Source organism: Pseudorca crassidens, chromosome 12 (assembly GCF_039906515.1).
Source record: "Pseudorca crassidens isolate mPseCra1 chromosome 12, mPseCra1.hap1, whole genome shotgun sequence".
In the NCBI taxonomy this organism is placed as follows: Eukaryota; Metazoa; Chordata; class Mammalia; order Artiodactyla; family Delphinidae; genus Pseudorca; species Pseudorca crassidens.
Window position 1 is genome coordinate 52,129,437 of NC_090307.1, and position 19,726 is coordinate 52,149,162.

Here is a 19,726-nt window from a genome sequence, read left to right on the forward strand (position 1 = left end):
AGGCAGCAGGAATCATGTTTTGGGAGCTGCACTGGAGAGAGCAAAGAGTACAGACCCTCTCCCCTGCCTTGCACACTAGACAAAAATGAATAGTCTCAGAGGACACTAAGGTTTTACTCAAGACAGGGAAGAGAGAGGGCGGGCTGTGGGGACAAGGGAAGTTTATTCATCCTGAGTTGGAGTTCCAGGTTAGAACAGAGTTTGTGGGTTAACAGTTTTAATGGTTGTGTGTCAACAGTTAAGGTATGTACCTGATGCCACCAACTATGTGCTCCTTAAAAAGGACAATAGAATTTTACAATACTTACAGTTTACATTTACAAATATTATTAATAGGAAAAATGGGGTTTACCAACGACAGCATGTTATTGTATGTTATCTGTTTGTTTAGTCCTATGCTATTTAACAGTGAGCTCTTGAATGGTGTAACGGCCATTTTGCTGTGAAGTGGAATAAGCACAATGTTTAAAAGATTTAGTTCCAGTTTTTACTCCTATCATCTCTGTTGGTAAACTCGCTGGTGATCAACAGAGATGAAGCTATTCTAGAATTTGCACTGCCTCAGCACATGGAATCAGCAGATTCTTCAGTCTCTAAAGGGAACTGAAATAAAGCTCTTTAGTCTTTATTATTGAAATGAGTTAAGTCTATTTTGCAAGTACCTGTTTCAGGCAATCAACAAATATTTACTAACTGCTTAGGATATTCCTAAAGTCCTGTGGGAGAAAAAAAGAACTGTGAGATATGGTTGGAGAGAGAACATATTCACATAGCAACATTGAATGATAATACAAAACTTCTGTCTCGAAAGTGTGCATGATTAATTGCCACATGACAGCTATAGACAACAAATGTTTCAGGATTCATTGTGGGTTGATGAGATGTGGAAAGGCTTCATGGAGGAGGTGTTATCAAATTAGACCACGAAGTTTGGAGAGAAGCTATAAAGCTAATTTAGCTGGAAGGAACAGTATAAGACTAGTGTAAGGATAGGAAAGTCCATTATATGTTTAGTGATGACTCAGTATTTTCATAAGGTTTCTAGAGTGGGATTTTATGGATATAGGTCAGTTAGGTTCAGTTGGGACACAGTGGTTTTTGAACGTTATGCAACCCAGTGCCATTTTCTTTCTTTCTTTTTTTTTTGGCCAAGCTCTGGGGCTTGTGGGAGCTTAGTTCCCCAACCAGGGATTGAACCCAAGCCCTTGGCAGTGAAAGCCAAGACTGCTAACCACTGGACTGCTAGGGAATTCCCCATTGCCATTTTCTAATAACAAATATTTTGTTTGTTCTCTTTACTGCACATTATTTTCTTTAAATTGATGTAATGTTCTGACTATAAAGGATAAACAAAAGGTGAATAATTTTTAATAAAATACATGTACTTGATTCCACTTAGATAAGGTATCCAAAGTAGTAGAAAGAAAGTAGAATGGTGGTTCCCAGGAGCTGGGAGAGCAGGAAAAGAGGAGTTGTTCAGTGGGTATAGAATTACAGTTTAGCAGGATGCAAAAGTTCTAGAAATCTGTTGCACAACAATGCGCATGTAATTAACACTACTATACACTTAAAAATGGTTAAAATGGTTATATAACAAATTATATGTTGTATATTTTTAATACAATAAAAATGTGAACTTGAATATGTGAGTATGTCTAAGAGTGGATTTCTTTTCATTTGGTTTGCTCAGGATTCACTGTATCTGAAGATTCATGCCTTACATTAGTTCTGGGAAAAAATGCCTCTCACGTTCTATGTATTCTCTTTTTACTGAATTCTTTTTTTTTTTTTTTTTTTTGCCTGAGTCAGGTCTTAGTTATGGCATGCGGTCTCTCTCGTTGAGGCATTCACACTCAGTAGTTGTGGTGCATGGGCTTAGTTGCTCCGTGGCATGTGGGATCTTAGTTCCCCGACTAGGGATCAAATCCGCGTCCCCTGCATTGGAAGGCAGGTTCTTTACCACTGGACCACCAGGGAAGTCCCTGAATTCATATTAAATAGAATTAGACCTGCTCATTCTGTCCACCATGACTCTTAACCACATTTTCATATTTTCCATATCTTTGTCTCTTTGTACTGTGTGCTTTTTATTGAAGTAAAATACACATACAAAGTAATACATACACAACTATATGAATATTGCAAAGTGAGCACATCATGGAACCATCAGGAAACAGAATAGTACCAGCACTCCAGAGCTACCCCTCATGGCCACTTCCAATCCTAGCACTCTCAAGGATTGTCATTATCCTCGTTCCCTTAGTTTTGAAGTTGATGGTCTCCATGGGATGTGGTTTTGCTAGGGGGGTCTGTTTTTTCTTATAACACTTTTATTGAGGTATAATTCACATACCATATAATTCACCAATTTGCAGTGTACAATACAATGATTTTTTAGTATGTTCACTAAGTTGTGCAACCATCAACACAATCAATTTTAGAACATTTTCATCACCCCATAAAGAAACCCCACATCATTAGCAGTCACTCTGCATTTCCCCTAGCCCCAGACAACCACTATTCTATTTTCTGTTTCTATAGATTTGCCCACTCTGGCTATTTCTATAAATGGAATCACACAACATGTGGTCTTTTGTGACTGGCTTCTTTCACTTAGCATTTGAGATAATTTTTGTATGTTGTATGAGGTAGGGGTCCACCTTCATTCTTTTGCATGTGGATATCCAGTTGTCCTGGAACTACTGGTTAAATTTGCTCCTTGGATTCTCTTGGTGCCCTTGTCAAAATTCAATTGGTCATAAGTGTGAGGAGTTACTTCTGGATCTCACTTCTATTCCATTGATCTATATATATATATTCTTATGCCAGTATCACACTGTCTTGACTACTGAGGTTTTGTAGTAATCTTTGAAATCAAGAACTATGAGTCCTTTAACTTTGTTTTTTTCAAGATTGTTTTATCTATAATGGGTCGCTTGAATTTCCATATGAATTTTAAGATCAGCTTATTAATTTCTACAGGTAAACCAACTGGAATTTTGATGGGGTTTTGTGTTGAATTTGTAGATCAAATTGGGGAATATTGCCATTTTAACAATATTAAGTCTTCTGATCCATGAGCATGGGGTATCTCTCCATTTATTTTGTTCTTCTTCAGTGTCCTTCAATAATGTTATGTAGTGTTCAGAGTATAAATTTTCACTTATTTTGCTAAATTTATTCCTAAAATTTTGTTCTTTTTGGTGCTATTTTTATTTAATTAATTAATTAATTAATTTGGCCACAGCTGTGGGGCTTGCAGACTCTCAGTTCCCTGACCTGGGATTGAACCCAGGCCAGAGTAGTGAAAGTGCTGAATCCTAACCACTAGACCACCAGGGAACTCCCCTTTTTGGTGCTATTTTCAATGAAATTGTTTCATTAATTTCTTCTTCACATTGTTCATTGCAAGTGTATTGAAATACAGTTGACTTTTTGATCTTGTGTCTTGCAAACTTTCTGAACTCATCTATTAGTTCTAATAGTATTTCTTTAGTGGATTCATTAAGATTTTCTGTATTCAAAATCCTGTCATCTGTAACAGAGATAGTTTTACTTTTTTTGCAGTCTGGATGCCTTTAAAGTTTTTTTCTTGCCTTATTTTCCTGGATAGAGCCTCCAATACAATGTTGAATAGAAGTGGCAAGAATGGCCATCCTTGTCTTGTTCCTGATCTTAGGGAGAAAAGCATTGTCTCTCATCATTAAGCATAATGTTAACTGCAGGTGACTTTTATTGTGTTGAGTAAGTTCCCTTCTTTTTTTCTAATTTCTTTTATGTTTTTTTAAAATTTATTTATTCATTTATTTTTGGCTGCGTTGGGTCTTCGTTGCTGCGCGCGGGCTTTCTCTAGTTGCGGCAAGCGGGTGCTGCTCTTCATCGTGGTGCGCGGGCTTCTCATTGCGGTGGCTTCTCTTGTTGCGGAGCACAGGCTCTAGGCGTGAGGGCTTCAGTAGTTGTGGCACTCAGGCTCCGTAGTTGTGGCTCGTGGGCTCTAGAGCGCAGGCTCAGTAGTTGTGGTGCACGGGCTTAGTTGCTCCGTGGCATGTGGGATCTTCCCGGACCAGGGCTTTAACCCGCGTCCCCTGCATTGGCAGGCGGATTCTTAACCACTGCGCCACCAAGGAAGTCCCTGTTTTTTGGCTGTGCCTTGCAACACGTAGGTGGGATCTTAGTTCCCTGATGAGGGATTGAACCCCCTGCCCCCTGCAGTGATAGCGCAGAGTCTTAACCACTGGACCGCCAGGGAAGTTCCTCTTTTTATGTTTTTGTTATGGAAGGGTGTTTAACTTTGTCAAATGCCTTATCTGTTTCTACTTGAGATGGTGATGTGATTTTTGTCCTTTACTCTATTGATATGGTGTATTGCATTAATTGATTTTTGGATGTTAAACAAACCTTATTTCTTGGGATAAATCACTTGTGGTCAGGGTGTATACTCCTTTTTTATGTTGCTGGATTCCATTTGCTAGTGTTTTGTTGAGGATTTTTGCATCTATATCCATAAGAGATATTGATATTCTTTTTTCCTAAGGGAAATTTAGGAAGTTTCAAAAAGTGTGCAGCCACTTCTGCCGTCTTTTGAGAATTGTCCATGTGTGCTGTCAAAAAAATTCATTATTAAAAAAGATTTTTGAGGAGAAAAAACCCACAAGTTATTGTTTAATCCAAGCTCCCTTCTTTGTTTATTCAAGAAACATTTTTTTGAGCACGTAACAGTCAATTTTCAAAAAGCAAATTAATGACTATGACCCTTTGGCCTCAAAGATCTCAATTAACAATACAACTAGTTAAATCTTTTTGTGTGAATAGAAGGTCTAACACAGTCTCATATATAGCAGCTTGTTGTTTATCAATGTAAGACCTGGTAATTTCATTTTTATTCAGTATTAGTTTAGTTTGTTTTGTGGAACAGAATAATGCAGCTTTGGAAAAATCAACACTTCTGGTAAGATCTACAGCACTTTTGCTACGAATGTCAACTTCTATTTGCATGGTTCTTTACTGTGCTGGTTGTTCCTGCTTGTCAAGCAAATTTTGTCAAAGAAAATAAGTTAAGCAATAACTAGGAAGTAATAAGGCCTGAATTGAATTTGTTCACCTCTTAAAAGAGTCCAGGGAAATCTCAGGTATATAACAACCATTTATTTCAAGCAAATTCTATTGGGCAAAAAGTTTCTTTGTAAGGACTGTTTAGCTCTGAAATAGGTTTTCTAAATATTGTCAAGGAAAAATAAATTTTTAGTTTATTTGTGTTTTATGTGGAGACAATATATCCAGTATTTTCTTGGATAATACAGTTTGATAAGCAATTTTACATTGGGCATACAGATAAAAAAGAGTGAAGGCTTCCTGGTGCATGGGGTATTTCTAAAAATCTGTATGTTTCTATATGTGCGGACACTTGTACCTCTAGTTCCTGACAAAGTCCCTCAGTATGTTTTTGTGCATGTCTACTACTGTCTGCCCGAAGCCTAACTAGGTCATTTTTCCTCCCTAGAGACTAGGAATAGGGGCTGTGCTTGAAGCTCTACTTCTGGAAGGATTTATTTTATGGAAATTTCAAAGCAATTGGATTGACTTCTCCTAAAGAAAAAACTACACTGATTATAGTGCCTGCCCCCTCAGCCTTCCTTCTTTTAAAATAACATTTCTTGTTGTTAGCTTTTTTGTGTCGTTTGCAAAAGTAGTACAGACTCGATGAAGAAAATTGGGAAAATTCAGTAAAGCACAAACAACATTTTGCTCCCACCGCTTAGAGCTAGCTATGGACATTTTTTCTTTAAATGCTAATGGACTGTTGTGAATTGTTCTGTCAGCTGCTTTTTTCCCCACTTCTACCATTTTCTACTTTTTTTACAACAACTACTGTCCGCTCTTGCTCTGCGGGCGGTAGCAGCCCTGGGGGACTTATTCCTCCCTCCGCTGTCCTGGGCAGCTGAGTGCCGCCCCGCCCACCGCGAGGCTACGGGGCCTGCGAAGGCGCGGCCTCTTTAAGAGGCAGGCACCGGGGGGCGGTCCCTGCGCGGATTGGCTGAGCTCGCAGTCACGTGGTGGTCGTAGCAGCCGCGGTGGAGGTGGACCGGCTCGCGCCGCGGCCGTGTGGCTTCTGCGGGGTCCCCGGGAAGGGGCGCAAATTAACAGATGTGCATGAGGAGGTGCCTGGTCGGCCTCACGTTTTGTACCTGCTACCTGGCTTCTTACCTCACGAACAAGGTGAGGAGGGCGGGCTTCTTACCTAACGAAAAGGTGAGGAAGGCGGGCGCGGGGTGCTGATGATTGCCCGTGGGCGATCTTAGTCCCAAATCGTGTGTAGAACAAATGCTGCCTCCAGCTTTTTATCTGATTTGTTCCTGATGACGATGGAGAAGAAAACGACTCTATGTACCATGCTCTTTTAGAAATAAGATTTGTTGGACGGTACCGTCCCCATTTCTCGTCCTGTAATGCATTCTTTACATATCCTGGGAAACTGGATTTTTTTGACTGGTGAATTCCCAGGAACTTAATTTTTGGATATGTGGACCACTTTTTAGGGAAAGAAAAAGCAATTGGCTCCTGTTCCCTCGAGGAGGAAGAGTAGGCGAAGAAATCATGCACATCCTGCTTTCTCTTCTAAACATGCCCCTGCCCCAGAACCCCACAAGGTTCCAGAAACCTTTAAATAGAAGATATCAATCCATCTCCATCTCTGCCTCACACCACTGATTCTCAAACCTGTTTTTTCTATGTCTCCATCCCAGGCACTTCCAGTATATTCTAGATTTTTTCATGGAATTATTTTAAAAGATAAGATGTAAACTTAATTTTGTTTAATGTCGTAGAACTCTTTTGATGAGGAGGCAGAAAAGCAGTGGTACCATGTTTTTGTTTTGTTAGGAGGGAGAAGCTGGCCTTGGATTTGGTACCATGCAGGGAAATGTTGGATCCCTGTGGGCTAGGGTGGGACATCACCCCCTGTCCTGGACTCCAGGGTGGACACCAAGCCAAAGTGGCAATAGGGAGCTCAGGACCTCCTTCCCCCACTGTAGGGTCTTGACTGCTCTCTCCCCACTCCCTCTTGAGAATAAAACCCTCTTGCTCTCTGGAAAAGAACTATTAGCAAATAGCGATAAATGAGCATTTGTTATCGTCATGAACATTGTTGAGGATGATGTAGGTCATGGCCCACATACTCAATCCTTTCTCTGTCTCAGTTTTACAAAGAAAATATCATGGAAAAGTGGAGGGGAACAAACTGAATTGTGTGAGTAAATAGACTTTAGAGAAGAATGAAGGTCCATTTCTAGGAAACACAGACCAGAGCACAGGTAGTTAACTATAATTGTGGCATTTAGGAGCTCATACAAGGGGAATTACATGTTGATTAATCCATGGGGAAAAAAAGTATAAATGTAAACTTGCCCAACACCAGTCTATTGCACTTTTCAGATCATGTGAAGTATCAGTAGAACCCTTGCTTAAAGCCATTTAATGGTTTTTAGGCTTTTAAAAAATTCTTAAAGTGTTCAGTCATAGAAAACAATAGACAAAGATACCCAGAAAGATAAAATACAGTTCTCCCATACATAATGTGCTGTAAATTTGGTTAAAAGACATAATAGAAATACAAGTTGACCTTAGCTGAGTTAGCTTTAAACAAATCCTTAAAAAACACACCTAAAAATGTAATATACCTAAGAAGAATTAGTTAGGAAAAAAATCCTAAGAATGTAAAAACCAAACAAAACCCTAAAAATGGAAGGAAAACAAAGGAAAGAATGAACAGGATGCAGTTCTTACTTGAAGAGAAACACAGAAGGCGGTGGATTTTTAGGTAAACTGGGCAGTAGTTAAAGTGGATACCCCGAGAAAACAAACAGTGTCCAGGGGTTTGTCTGGTTTTCTCTGGTGTTACCGCAGTTATAACCGCAGTTATAACAGTTATAACACTTCTGGGGTCTGGGACGATGCTGAGGGGTCAGATGTCCACAATATCTGGCCCAGCTGCTGTGTGTTCCACTTTGTTGCGTCCCCAACTGAGAGATTGTCAGGTTTCTGGTGACCCTGGGGAAAGCAAGTCCCCCCTCTCTTTTTTTTTTTTTAATTGTATTGGAGTATAGTTAATTTACAATGTTGTGTTAGTTCAAGTGTACAGCAAAGTGACTCAGTTATACATATACATATATTCATTCTTTTTCAGATTTTTTTCTTGTATAGGTTATCACAGAATATTGAGTAGAGTTCCCTGTGCTATACAGTAGGTCCTTGCTGGTTATCTATCTTATGTATAGTAGGGTATGTATGTTAATACGAAGCCCCTGATTTATCCCTCCCCCCAACATTCCCTTTTGGTAACCGTAAGTTTGTTTTCGATATCTGTAAGTCTGTTTCTGTTTTGTAAGTAAGTTCATTTGTATCACTTAAAAAAAAAATTAGATTCCACATGTGAGTGAGAGCATATGATATTTGTCTTTCTCTGTCTGACTTACTTCACTTAGTCCCTCTCTTCAGTATGAATTGGAAGGTCATTTTTTTTCCCAGTGTGTGATTTTTTTGGGGAGGAATAAAAAAAGCCTTTTTGAAACTTGAATATACTTATGTTTCTTTAGTAGGGATTTCTTTGATTATATGATCTATCAATTCTCTATAATTTGAAAATGTCCATTAATTTGGTATTTGTTTTTCAGTATGTCCTGTCTGTCTTGAAATTTACCTACCCTACATTATTCCAAGGGTGAGTATCTTTTATGCGCTTTATATACATTTGTAGGAAATGTCCAACCAGCATCATTAAATGTTGTTCAAAATATATTTAATGACTGCATAGATTTTTTCATTAGATAGACATCCTGTAATTTATTTAGTCATTCTATTAATGGCATTTGAATGGTGTCCCATTTTGGGAGTATAAACACAACAATGTTCTCAGACATTTTTTGCATTCAAATCTGCTAAATTTCTAACTATTTCTTTGGAATAGATTCCTATATAAGAAATTTAGATTAAAGAACATGAACTTCTTTAGTAGTCTGCTTGAATATTAAAAAATTCTTTTCCAGTATCTTTTTACCAATTTACATTGTAACCCAGCCTGTGTATGAAAGTTTCTATGTATTATACTCAAACCATGACTGTTACTTTTTCCCTCTCTGCTGATTTCATGGGCAAAAAATGGTATCATATTATTTTGTCTTATCATTTCTTAGATTATTCATGAAATTGGACAGTTTTCTTATGTTATCCACTTGTATCTCTTTTTTTAGTGTCTATTTGTGCCTTTTACCCTTTTATTTTATTTTTTCTTTTTTTAACGCTTTTATTTTTACTAGGGTTTTAGTATTTTTTTATTATTTAATGAATTCTTCATATTTAAAGGATGCCAACCACTTTTCTATCATATTTATTGGAATTTCTTTTTTTTTTCAATTTTTTCTTTGCCATTTCATTTTGTTTATAATTACCTTGATTATTTAGTTTTTTTAAGTGACATCATAGAGAATTCATTGTTTGAATGTAGGAATGAAGCAGCAGAGAGAAACATAGATGAATCGGGTGGGTGATCTTGTGACTGAGAGATGCTATTATTAGGAAGAAGATAGAAAATGGTGTAGAGTCGGGTCAACAGTCTAGAGAAATGGTAGAGGCAGCATGGAGTGCTCTGGGGTTCACATTTCCCCTTCTCACCTCAAACTTCCACCCCTGCCCCCATCTTTTAAAAAAATATATTTTAGTTTCAAATTGATCGTTTCTTTTGTGATAGCTACCATTGCTTTTATGTTTATTCTTCTCTATCACAAGATCATATAGATAGTCACCTATAAGTCATTAAAGCTTTTTTCAATTCTTAATTATGATCCGTTTATTTTAGTGTATGGTGCAATGTGAAGAAATCATTCCTCCCCTAATGGTTTTTTATTTATACTAGCCCCATTTATTATATTTTATTGTATAATCCTTCCTTTTGCCTTTGGGTCATCAGTATCATATGTAAAGTCATTTTTCTAGGGTCTGTTTTTGAGCACTTATTTGTCAGTTTTTATGGAAAGGGGCTAGTGGTAAATTGTTTTCATTATTATAGCATTTAAATATGTGGCACAGCACGCCATCCCTCTTCTCTTTTTCCTTTTTTTTTTTTTTAAGTGTCACACAATTGCACACAGAAAAGCAGGGATAGAGATCTTAATATCAATCAAGGTTGAATTCAGGACAAAAACATTAAGCAAATGAAGAACGCTGTGTTAACAATGTTAAAGCAATGCAGTTCAAAATGAAAAGACACATTATAATGCCGGAGCATGCAGTTCAAAGTGAAAATAAAATAGTGATGAATATCTATCAACCAAACAACAGGGCATCGTCATTTGTCAAATAAAAACAGCAGGAATACCAGGGCTAAATAGGAACATACTAGTGATAGGAGACAAATTTACTACTATTTTTCCATAACAGATCAATTGGACCAACAAAACACTAGAACATATGTATATATTTGATAAATAATACAATTAATAGATAAATATCAAACTCTGTATCTTGAAAACAGAGATTATGCCCCCCTTTCGAATGCCCATGGAATATTCACCATGAATAAAACATCAATTATTTTTTAAAAATATAAAGCAATTATACAATCCCAGTGCACTAAAACCAGATCTTTATATCAAAAACAAAAATCCCTACCTACAAAGGGCTCTTGAACATATAAAAAGATATTCTTCATTCATAAGAAAATATAATTTTAAACTGTATTGAGGTATATTTTTACCAACAAGATTTGCAAAATGAAACTTCAAAATTTGATAGCGTAGCATTGATGAGAATGAAAGAAAGCAGGTGCTCTCATATATTGATCATGGGTGGCAAACTGGTATAATATCTATGATTGGCACTTTGGCAGAATATAGCAATGGTTTGAATCCTTCAATCCAGCAATTCCACTTCCAGTAATTTACTTGAGAGGTTTACTTGCATTTATGTAAATGAAATATGTACAAAGATATACATGTGAAACATTGCAGCTGTTTGTGACAGCATTTTTATTTTTTGAATTTTATTTTATTTATTTTTTATACAGCAGGTTCTTATTAGTTATCCATTTTATACATATCAGTGTATACATGTCAATCCCAATCTCCCAATTCATCCCCCCCTCCCCTGCCGCTTTCCCCCCTTGGTGGCCATACGTTTGTTCTCTACATCTGTGTCTCTATTTCTGCCTTACAAACCGGTTCATCTGTACCATTTTTCTAGATCCCACATATATGCGTTAATATATGATATTTGTTTATCTCTTTCTGACTTACTTCATTCTGTATGACAGTCTTTAGGTCCATCCACGAGACAGCATTTTTTTTAATAATGACTTTTTTTTTTAATATTTATTTATTTGGCTGTGTCAGGTCTTAGCTGCGGGTCTTAGTTCCCCCTCGGCATGTGGGATCTTAGTTCCCCAACCAGGGATTGAGCCCTTGTCCCCTGCATTGGAAGGCGGATTCTTAACCACTGACCACCAGGGACGTCCCAGAGAGCATTTTTAAACAACCTAATTTTCATCTATACAGAACCAATTAAATAAATTATATTGTATTCCTAATGGAATACTATTCAAATGTTAAAAAATAAGGAAACTCTTGTGTATTGACAAGGAAAGGTCTTCAAGATTCATTTAATGGAGAACAAAAGCAAGTCCATAACAGTATAGTACATTACCATCAAGTAGAAATGTGTGTATGTTTTCCTTATTTAAAAAAAAGATGAAGACACTAGTAAGAGTGGTTACATTAGGGAACTACTAAGGTGGTGGACAGGGAAGTGCAGATAGTGGACAGGGAAGAGAAGACTTTTCACCACTTTTTTATGCTTTTGAATTTTTGTTCTGTATATTATCACCGATATGTTATTTCAGATGAACTTTAGAATTACTTCGTCGTTTCTCCATAATATTTCACAGCAAAACTTAAAAAAAATATATCATCTATGATCGTGTATATTTCAGTCAATAAAGCTGGGATATTGTTTTCTCATCTTCTTTTCTTTTAATTTAATTTTATTATTTTTGACTGCACTGGGTCTTCGTTGCTGCACGCGGGCTTTCTCTAGTTGCCGTGAGCGGGGGGCAACTCTTCGTTGTGGTGCGCGGGCTTCTCATGGCAATGACTTCTCTTGTTGCGGAGCTTGGACTCTAGGCACGCGGGCTTCAGTAGTTGTGGTATGTGGGCTTCAGTAGTTGTGGCTCGCAGGCTCAAGAGTGCAGGCTCAGTAGTTGTAGCGCATGGGCTTAGTTGCTTCGCGGCATGTGGGATCTTCCCGGACCAGGGCTCGAACCTGTATCCCCTGCATTAGCAGGCGGATTCTTAACCACTGCGCCACCAGGGAAGCCCCTGTTTTCCCATTTTCTGATCCTGATTGTCCTTTCACTTCTCTCCAGGTAGAGGGACTTAGGGAAGTTAGTGGGAAAAGGTGATGTTTTCACCTGAATTGCCTTTTCCCCTCCTTCTCTGTAGATGTCAGACTGAATGCACCTCCCCCGATAGAATGTAAGGTCTACAAATGCAAGAATTAAGCAACAAAAACAATCATTTTGTCACTGGCGTATCCCTGATGCCTAGAACTGTGCCAGGTACACAGGAGGCACGTAGTTGGGCAGAATAACTCATTCTAAGAAAATTGATCGCATGCATATGCCAGTCACTGTTTTAGACACTTGGACTACTTCAGTGAAGGAAAGAAAAATCCCTGCCCTCCTAGAGCCTGCTCATTTCTTCTTCAGTTTACCTGTGGTGAATGGTACCTTGTATCCAGTCGCCCTACTCAGAAACCTGTGTTATTCTTGATTTCTTTGTCTCCTTCACCCCAACGTCTAATCAACAGCTAGGACCTCTAAACATCTTTAGAACCCGTCCACCGTCTTCATCGCCTCTTCCTGGGCCACTATCATCTCTCAAATCACCCTAACAACTCCTAACTTGCTTCCTGGCCCCTGGTCTTGCTTTTCTCAGCAAACATTCTCTCCCTTGTAAAGAGACAGAGCTTTCCCCAAGGTAAACGTGGCAGTGTCGCTCCCGTGCTGCAGACCCTTCAGTGGGTCCCCAGTTTAAAGCCCCAGCTCGTTGACGATTGATATGGCCCTTCGTGACCAGCCCCCGCCTCGAGTACTCACATGCTAAGGTCAGGCCAATTGAACCTCTGTAAGAAGCTTTGCTGGAGCCATTGTCTCTCTTACCTGTGGGCCCTGGTCCATTCTGGGTCTCCCGCTTTGAACAGGCTTCAGGCTTTTGCTTGAATTTACTTCCTCTAGGAAGAGTCACCCAACCCCCTAGACTGGATTAACTGCCTCTGCTAGGGTGTTTTGTGCTACCTGGTACTCTTCCCATTAGGACTGTATCACACTTCACTGTAATTATTGGTTAATTAGCTTACTTCCCTCTAGACCAGAGTTTCTCGGCCTCAGCACCATTGGTATTTTGCACTAGATAACTCTGTTGTGGAGGGCTGTCCGGCACGTTGTAAGGTGTGGGGCAGCATCCTGGCTTCTACTCATGAGGTGCCAGTAGCAACCCTTCCCCCATCCCCAATTGTGACAACCAAAAATGTCTCCAAATGTCCCCGGGGGGGGAAGATCCACATGATTGAGATCCACTGCTCTAGACCAAGCTGTTGGAAGACACGGTCCATATCTGTCCACTCCGCCTGGCAGTGTCATTGAAGTCTTCACAAGGGAGACGTAACACCTGGATCTTACAGGATGAGCAGGTGTCCACCAACACGGAGGAGAAGGGAAGACGTTATGGGTCACGAGGGCCGCACGTGCAAGCTCTAAAAAGTATGAAATGGCCTGGCACATTACCGAGGCTATGGCCTGTTCGGTGTGGCTGGAATGTGGCTGCCACTGACAGGTGGACAGGAACTGACCCTGGAGAGGGGCAGCTGCAAGTCCTGGAAGGCTTCTATGTCACATGCAAGTGACTTTGTTCTGTAGACCAGGGGTTCTCCGGTGTCGTGTCCCAACACACGGGTGTGCTGTAATAACCTCCAAGGTAGGTGTCTCAAGTCATAACTAAAAATAAGGTTTTGAAATTTATGAATGACTCACCAAAAATAGAGTAAAAGCAATTAGTGTGGAATAGGATACAGTTATGCCTGTAGTACTGGTCACTCATTTGGCATTTTGCTGTGCTTTCTGCAGTGGGAGAGGGAGAGGTGTTTATCTTGTCACCTGTGCTCCCCCTAAACTCTGCACGTGAGGAAATGTGCCTCACGTGAGCTTCATGACCCCAAGTGTGTTGCAGCAGAAAATAGGCCAAGGGCTGCTGCCTACAGCACCAGGAAGAATCAGCCATTTTTAAAACAAGTGAGGGGCACAATTAGGTTTGCATTTTAGAACAAACCCTCTGGCTGCAGGATGGAGAATGGATGGTGCAGGGCAGCCCTGGAGAGAAGGGGACCGGTTAGGGAACTGATGCTATGGTCCAGGTGTGGGATGATGAGAGTCTGAATTAAGCAGATGGATGGAGGGGAAGGCTTCGGGTTTCAGAGAGGTTATGGGGATAAAGTCAATAGGAATTTGTAAGTTGTTGAGGGAGGTGACGACAGAGGAGGGCTGGGATGACATCTAGGTTTCTGGTTTGGCTGATGAGGGATAGTAGGAGAATGACCAGGATGGGGAGAGGGAAGTTCAAGGTAATGTTTTAGGCATGTTATCATCGGGAGCTTGTGGGGTATCAGGGTGGCCATATCCTCGTGAGAAGGGGGATATGGGAACCATTAGTGCAGAGGTCATAGAGAAGTGGTGGCTGTGGGTGAGATTGTTCGGGAAAAGTCTAGAATAAGAAGAGGAGAACATCAGTGTCAGCACTGAATGGTACAGCTGGATTCGGAATAGTGGAGATTGAGAAGGATGGGTCTGAGAATTGGGATGATAATTTGGAGAAAGTGGGAGAAAGGAGTTGTAAGAAGGATCACGTGTATATTTGTGTCACTCGACAGATCTGCTGGGGGTGGATGGCATTTGAGACCATGGCACTCTGTTAAATTCACATTGGCCCTTATCCTTTTCAGGTGGCAGACATTAATTGGTGGACTTTTGCTTCATGTGTCATGGAAACTGGGCTGGGCGGAGATCAACAGCAATTCAAGGTAGGACCACCTCTTCTGTGATTGATTCATGACTCATACCAGCTTCCTTGTGTATTATTTAACTTCTTGTGGTGTTACATTGGGAAACACGGGTGTTTATTTGAGTTGTATGATCTCTTAATTCCCTTCTAATCTTAAGATTAAATGATGTTGTAATCAAATAGAGCTCAAGTAGTGTTTTCCCGGTTAATAATGCCACTCTTATAATATTAAAATAAATTGAGATATACAATTTATAATACCATATTAATTTGGCTTTGTTGTAGATCACAGGACTGCTATGAATAAGTTATTAAATCAGCTTTAAATTTTTTGGGTAAATTTTTAATTTTGAAATTATTTCCTGCTTACAGAAAAGTTAGAAATAGTACAAAGAAGTCCCATATCCTTTACTCAGATTCCCCAATTATTATTTCACCTTGCTTCTCTTATCCGTTTCACTTGATATATACATACATATTTGTATACATGTAATTTTTTTCTGAATTATTTGAAGGTAAGTTGCAGATTTTTTTTTACTTCTGAATTGTTGAGCATGTATCTCCTAAGAGCAAGGATGTTCTCTTGCAGGACTACAGCAGTTATTAAAGTGAGGAAGTTAACATTGATGCAATACTATTATCTCATGTATAGACTGATTCACGTTTTGCCAGTTTTCTCAGTAACATTCTTTCTAGCCCTCTCCACAAAAATTTGATCCAGGGTCTGATTCAGATCACACATTGTTGTTATGATCCTATTAAGACCGCTTTTCAAATAGATTTGAAAGAAATGTCAAAGACAATGACATTTTTCAACCAAAATTGTAATCCGAATTGGCTGTTCAGTCCTGCCTCACCCAAATAAATCCTCATGATTCTTTGAGAACATCATGCCTTGCCTGAAATGATGCACAAAATGAAAAGAAAATGAAGTCAAGGTTTACATGAATAAGGTAAACAACCCAACTGAATGATCAGGCCAAACCATTTGCCTCGTGGTCCAAGTTATCTGCCCAACTTCTCCATGAATTAGATTAACTGCTTCGTTGCTAAGTCATCCCTTGGCCTGGCGCTCTGGAGAAGCTTTGAGAATAAGTCCAGTATAAATATTAATAATTTTGGCTTCTTCTGAAAATATTTAACTGGAGAGCAAAACACCAGTATGAAGAAGTTTGACAAGGGAGAGGCCCTGGGAACTGAGGTGTGGATTAATTTCCCTGACCCTATTACATCACAGTCCATATTCTGAAAGACTGTCACACACAAGACGCTTAACTAATCCAAAGGAGTAGTTCATGAAGTCATAATTTTACATTTCCATGGTAGAGCGTCCTCCACTTGATACAACCCCAAAATATAAAATTTGGGGATTCTATATGTGTTACTAAGCACAGGTCTTACTTTATACTCCATTGTTATGGTGGATAGTTCAAAGAGAATGGGTCTTCATTTAAACGAATAGGAGCCCTGAATTCACAAGGACTGTGGTAGTTCTAAGATTTAGTTCTAAGATTTAGTTAAATGATGAAGCATTTTGACTCCAAATAGTTGAATGTATTCCTCCACAGAAGCAAGAGATTGGACTAGAATCAGGGAATTGGCCGTCAGATTTTGCGCTGGGGTCCACCGGTGCTGATCAACATGGATCTTCCTCCTTTTTTTTTTGCAGTACGCGGGCCTCTCACTGTTGTGGCCTCTCCCGTTGCGGAGCACAAGCTCCGGACGCCCAGGCTCAGCGGCCATGGCTCACGGGCCCAGCCGCTCCGTGGCATGTGGGATCTTCCCGGACCGGGGCATGAACCTGTGTCCCCTGCATCGGCAGGCGGACTCTCAACCACTGCGCCACCAGGGAAGCCCCGGATCTTCCTCTTTTACAGTGTTCCTGACTATGATTATCTTATAATTTCTGATGTGAATTATTTACTTGTTCATAGTGGTCATTTAAACATCACCTTAGGGAATTCCCTGGTGGTGCAGTGGTTGGGACTCCGTGCTTTCCCTGCCCAGGGCTTGGGTTCGATCCTGCTCGGGGAACTAGGATCCCACAGGCTGTGCGGTGCGGCCAAAAAAAAAAATTAAAATTAAATAAACATTACCTTAGTCATATTTCCTTAAAAGTGATGCCATTGTTCATACTCAAACATTTTTTTGTATGTAAAATATACATAACATAAATTTTACCATTTTTAAACATTTTTTAAGTGTACGATTCAGTGGCATTAAGTACATTCACAATGTTATGCAACCATTACCACCATCCATTTCCAGACCTTTTCACCATTCTAAACAGAAACTCTGTACCCATTAAACAATAGCTCCCCCTTTCTCCTTCCACCCCCACCCCAGGCCCCTGGTAAAGCTCTGTTCTACGTTGTCTCTATGAATTTACCTATTCTAGGTACCTCCTTTAAATGGAATCATACAGTATTTGTCCTTTTGTGACTGGTTTATTTCACTTGGCATAATGTCTGCAAGCTTCATCTATGTTGAAGCATGTGTGAGGATTTCCTTCCTTTTTAAGGCTGAATAATATTCCATTGTGTGTATAGAGCACATTTTGTTTATATACCGCATTTTGTTTATCCATTCATCCCTTGATGGAATTCTTCATATTTTTATTGCTTTTTTTGGAGGTGGGTAGAGGGGATGACTAGTAGGACTGGGTGAAGTCAAAGATTCTCAAGATGCTTTTCCTGGAAGAAGTGGTCCTTGACAGAGAAGGATCCGCTAGACACTGTTGTCCCTTTAACTTGCATGACGCTAGGCGCCACCCATCTCAGAAGAGCCATAATCATATCCCTTTTTGGTCCCCTTGCTAAATCTCCCAGAGACTTTTTCACCTCTATCCCCTGGACTTCCTTAGGTGGTTTCACAGCCACGCACACATGGTGTCAGCTCAGTTAAGCTTCTCGTCAGAGATTCTAGTGTCTTAGTTTGTAGTGGGTCTTGTGGTTAATAACTGCTGTCACAGCTCAGGATTTCCAGTTACGATGGGCCCTGGGCAAAGAGGTGTTAGCAGGTAGCAAGCAGCAAGGACCCAGCTCCAGTGCTCCTGTGTGTGCCTGGGCTGGGTTTGTGTTCGCTGTGGCTGCTGTTTCCTACTGGGCTTGGTTTTCCAGTGATGTCATCAGAGAACCAAAGCCCAGCTTTGCTGTGTGACTGTGTACTTGTGCAGAGATAGCAGAGGTTGGGCTCTACTAAAAATGGAAACAACAGCTGAAGGACCGTTTGGAGTCCCTGATGGCATGATAGAATGTCATCATGGAGTTATAGTGATGGGGCTGGAGGGTGGGCTCCAAATTGGTCCTTAATAGCATATGCCATAGAGAGCTCATTTAGACTGTCCTTGCAGCCTGGAGCACAGCAGCAGAATCCCAGATTCCCTTGCAAACAAGTCGCAGACCCTGGCACCGTGTTTCTTACATTGCTGTGTTTGTCAGCCTCTGGCCACATCATGTATTGACTCCACCCAGTGATCTGATGGAATCATTCTTCTCCCAGGACGTTTGCCTGGCAGCCAGTTGTTATCAGCGGGTGTTGGACGATGCCCTGGAAGCCTCTGTCTTGGGAAGGATAGCACTGGTTTTCAGTCACAAGCTTGTCATTATGTGGTGGCAACTGTTGTAGCCAAGACTTTGCAGAGTGTTGAAATGATTTTTCTAGCAGATGTTGGAAGTCCTGTGCTGAAAGCTTTTTGTATTTCTAAAACATGATCCTAAACGAACACTGTGACCTGTTTCAGCTGACTGGAAGCCTGGTAGCACAGTGAGACCGTGTCACTCTGTTAGATTCTAGAACCATCGCTGAGGACCGACTCGGGCATGATTTCATTGGAGACTTTAGATGCCATTTCCTGGCTCCTATATTACCAGGCTGCATGTTTAAATAAAAACATTTTGAAAGTAATCTTTAACCTACATGCCACTTTTTGTCCACTCTGCATATGAGAGTAAAATTTTGATTCTCAAGGTTTTCAAGTATGAGAAATTCTAAGTTAAAAAAACCTATGCTGGGCTTCCCTGGTGGCGCAGTGGTTGAGAGTCCGCCTGCCGATGCAGGGGACACGGGTTCGTGCCCCGGTCCGGGAAGATCCCACATGCCGCGGAGCGGCTGGGCCCGTGAGCCATGGCCGCTGAGCCTGCGCGTCCGGAGCCTGTGCTCCGCAACGGGAGAGGCCACAACAGTGAAAGGCCCGCGTACCACAAAAAACCAAAAAAAAAACAAAAAAAAAAAACCTATGCCATAATACCTTTGTGACCAGAGATTTCTAATAGATGAAGACGCCCTCACACCATAATTTTACATTAAGAGTCTTTGCTGGGGAAGCATAACGAATATCTTTGTTAAAACCTCCAACTTAACTCAGCCTTCTCCCTAAAGAAATGAATAGTGAGACAATCAGGTCGAGATTGTACTTCTTTTTAATTATTGATTATTTATTGTTTTTTAAGTGAGCTAGCCCACCTTTATGAAAGCTACTGGTGGTTGGAATTTCCCAAATCATGTTGTAATGTATTGATATTTCATTTTGAGTGACTCTTATACCTTTCTAAAAAGTCATCTCTGCTCACAGAGGAAAGTTAGCACTTAAATTCATGTATTTTTGATATTCTTCCCAGTTGTCTTCT

General features: G+C 40.2%; 1 protein-coding gene across 9 annotated transcripts in view; it reads left to right on the forward strand.

The window, feature by feature from the left end:
• Positions 1–6,058: 6,058 nt before the first annotated feature.
• Positions 6,059–19,726, forward strand: part of TMEM241 (transmembrane protein 241) — a 106,620-nt gene continuing 92,952 nt past the window's right edge. For 7 of the 9 annotated variants that reach the window (XM_067699511.1, XM_067699516.1, XM_067699515.1 and 4 more), the window contains exons 1-3: positions 6,059–6,249; positions 8,670–8,716; positions 15,040–15,117. In XM_067699511.1, coding sequence (XP_067555612.1) covers positions 6,145–6,249; positions 8,670–8,716; positions 15,040–15,117 — 230 coding nt within the window. In that variant the 5' untranslated portion in view covers positions 6,059–6,144. The remainder of the gene's footprint in view (positions 6,250–8,669; positions 8,717–15,039; positions 15,118–19,726) is intronic. The other 2 variants (XM_067699512.1, XM_067699513.1) reach the window with 1 other exon arrangement.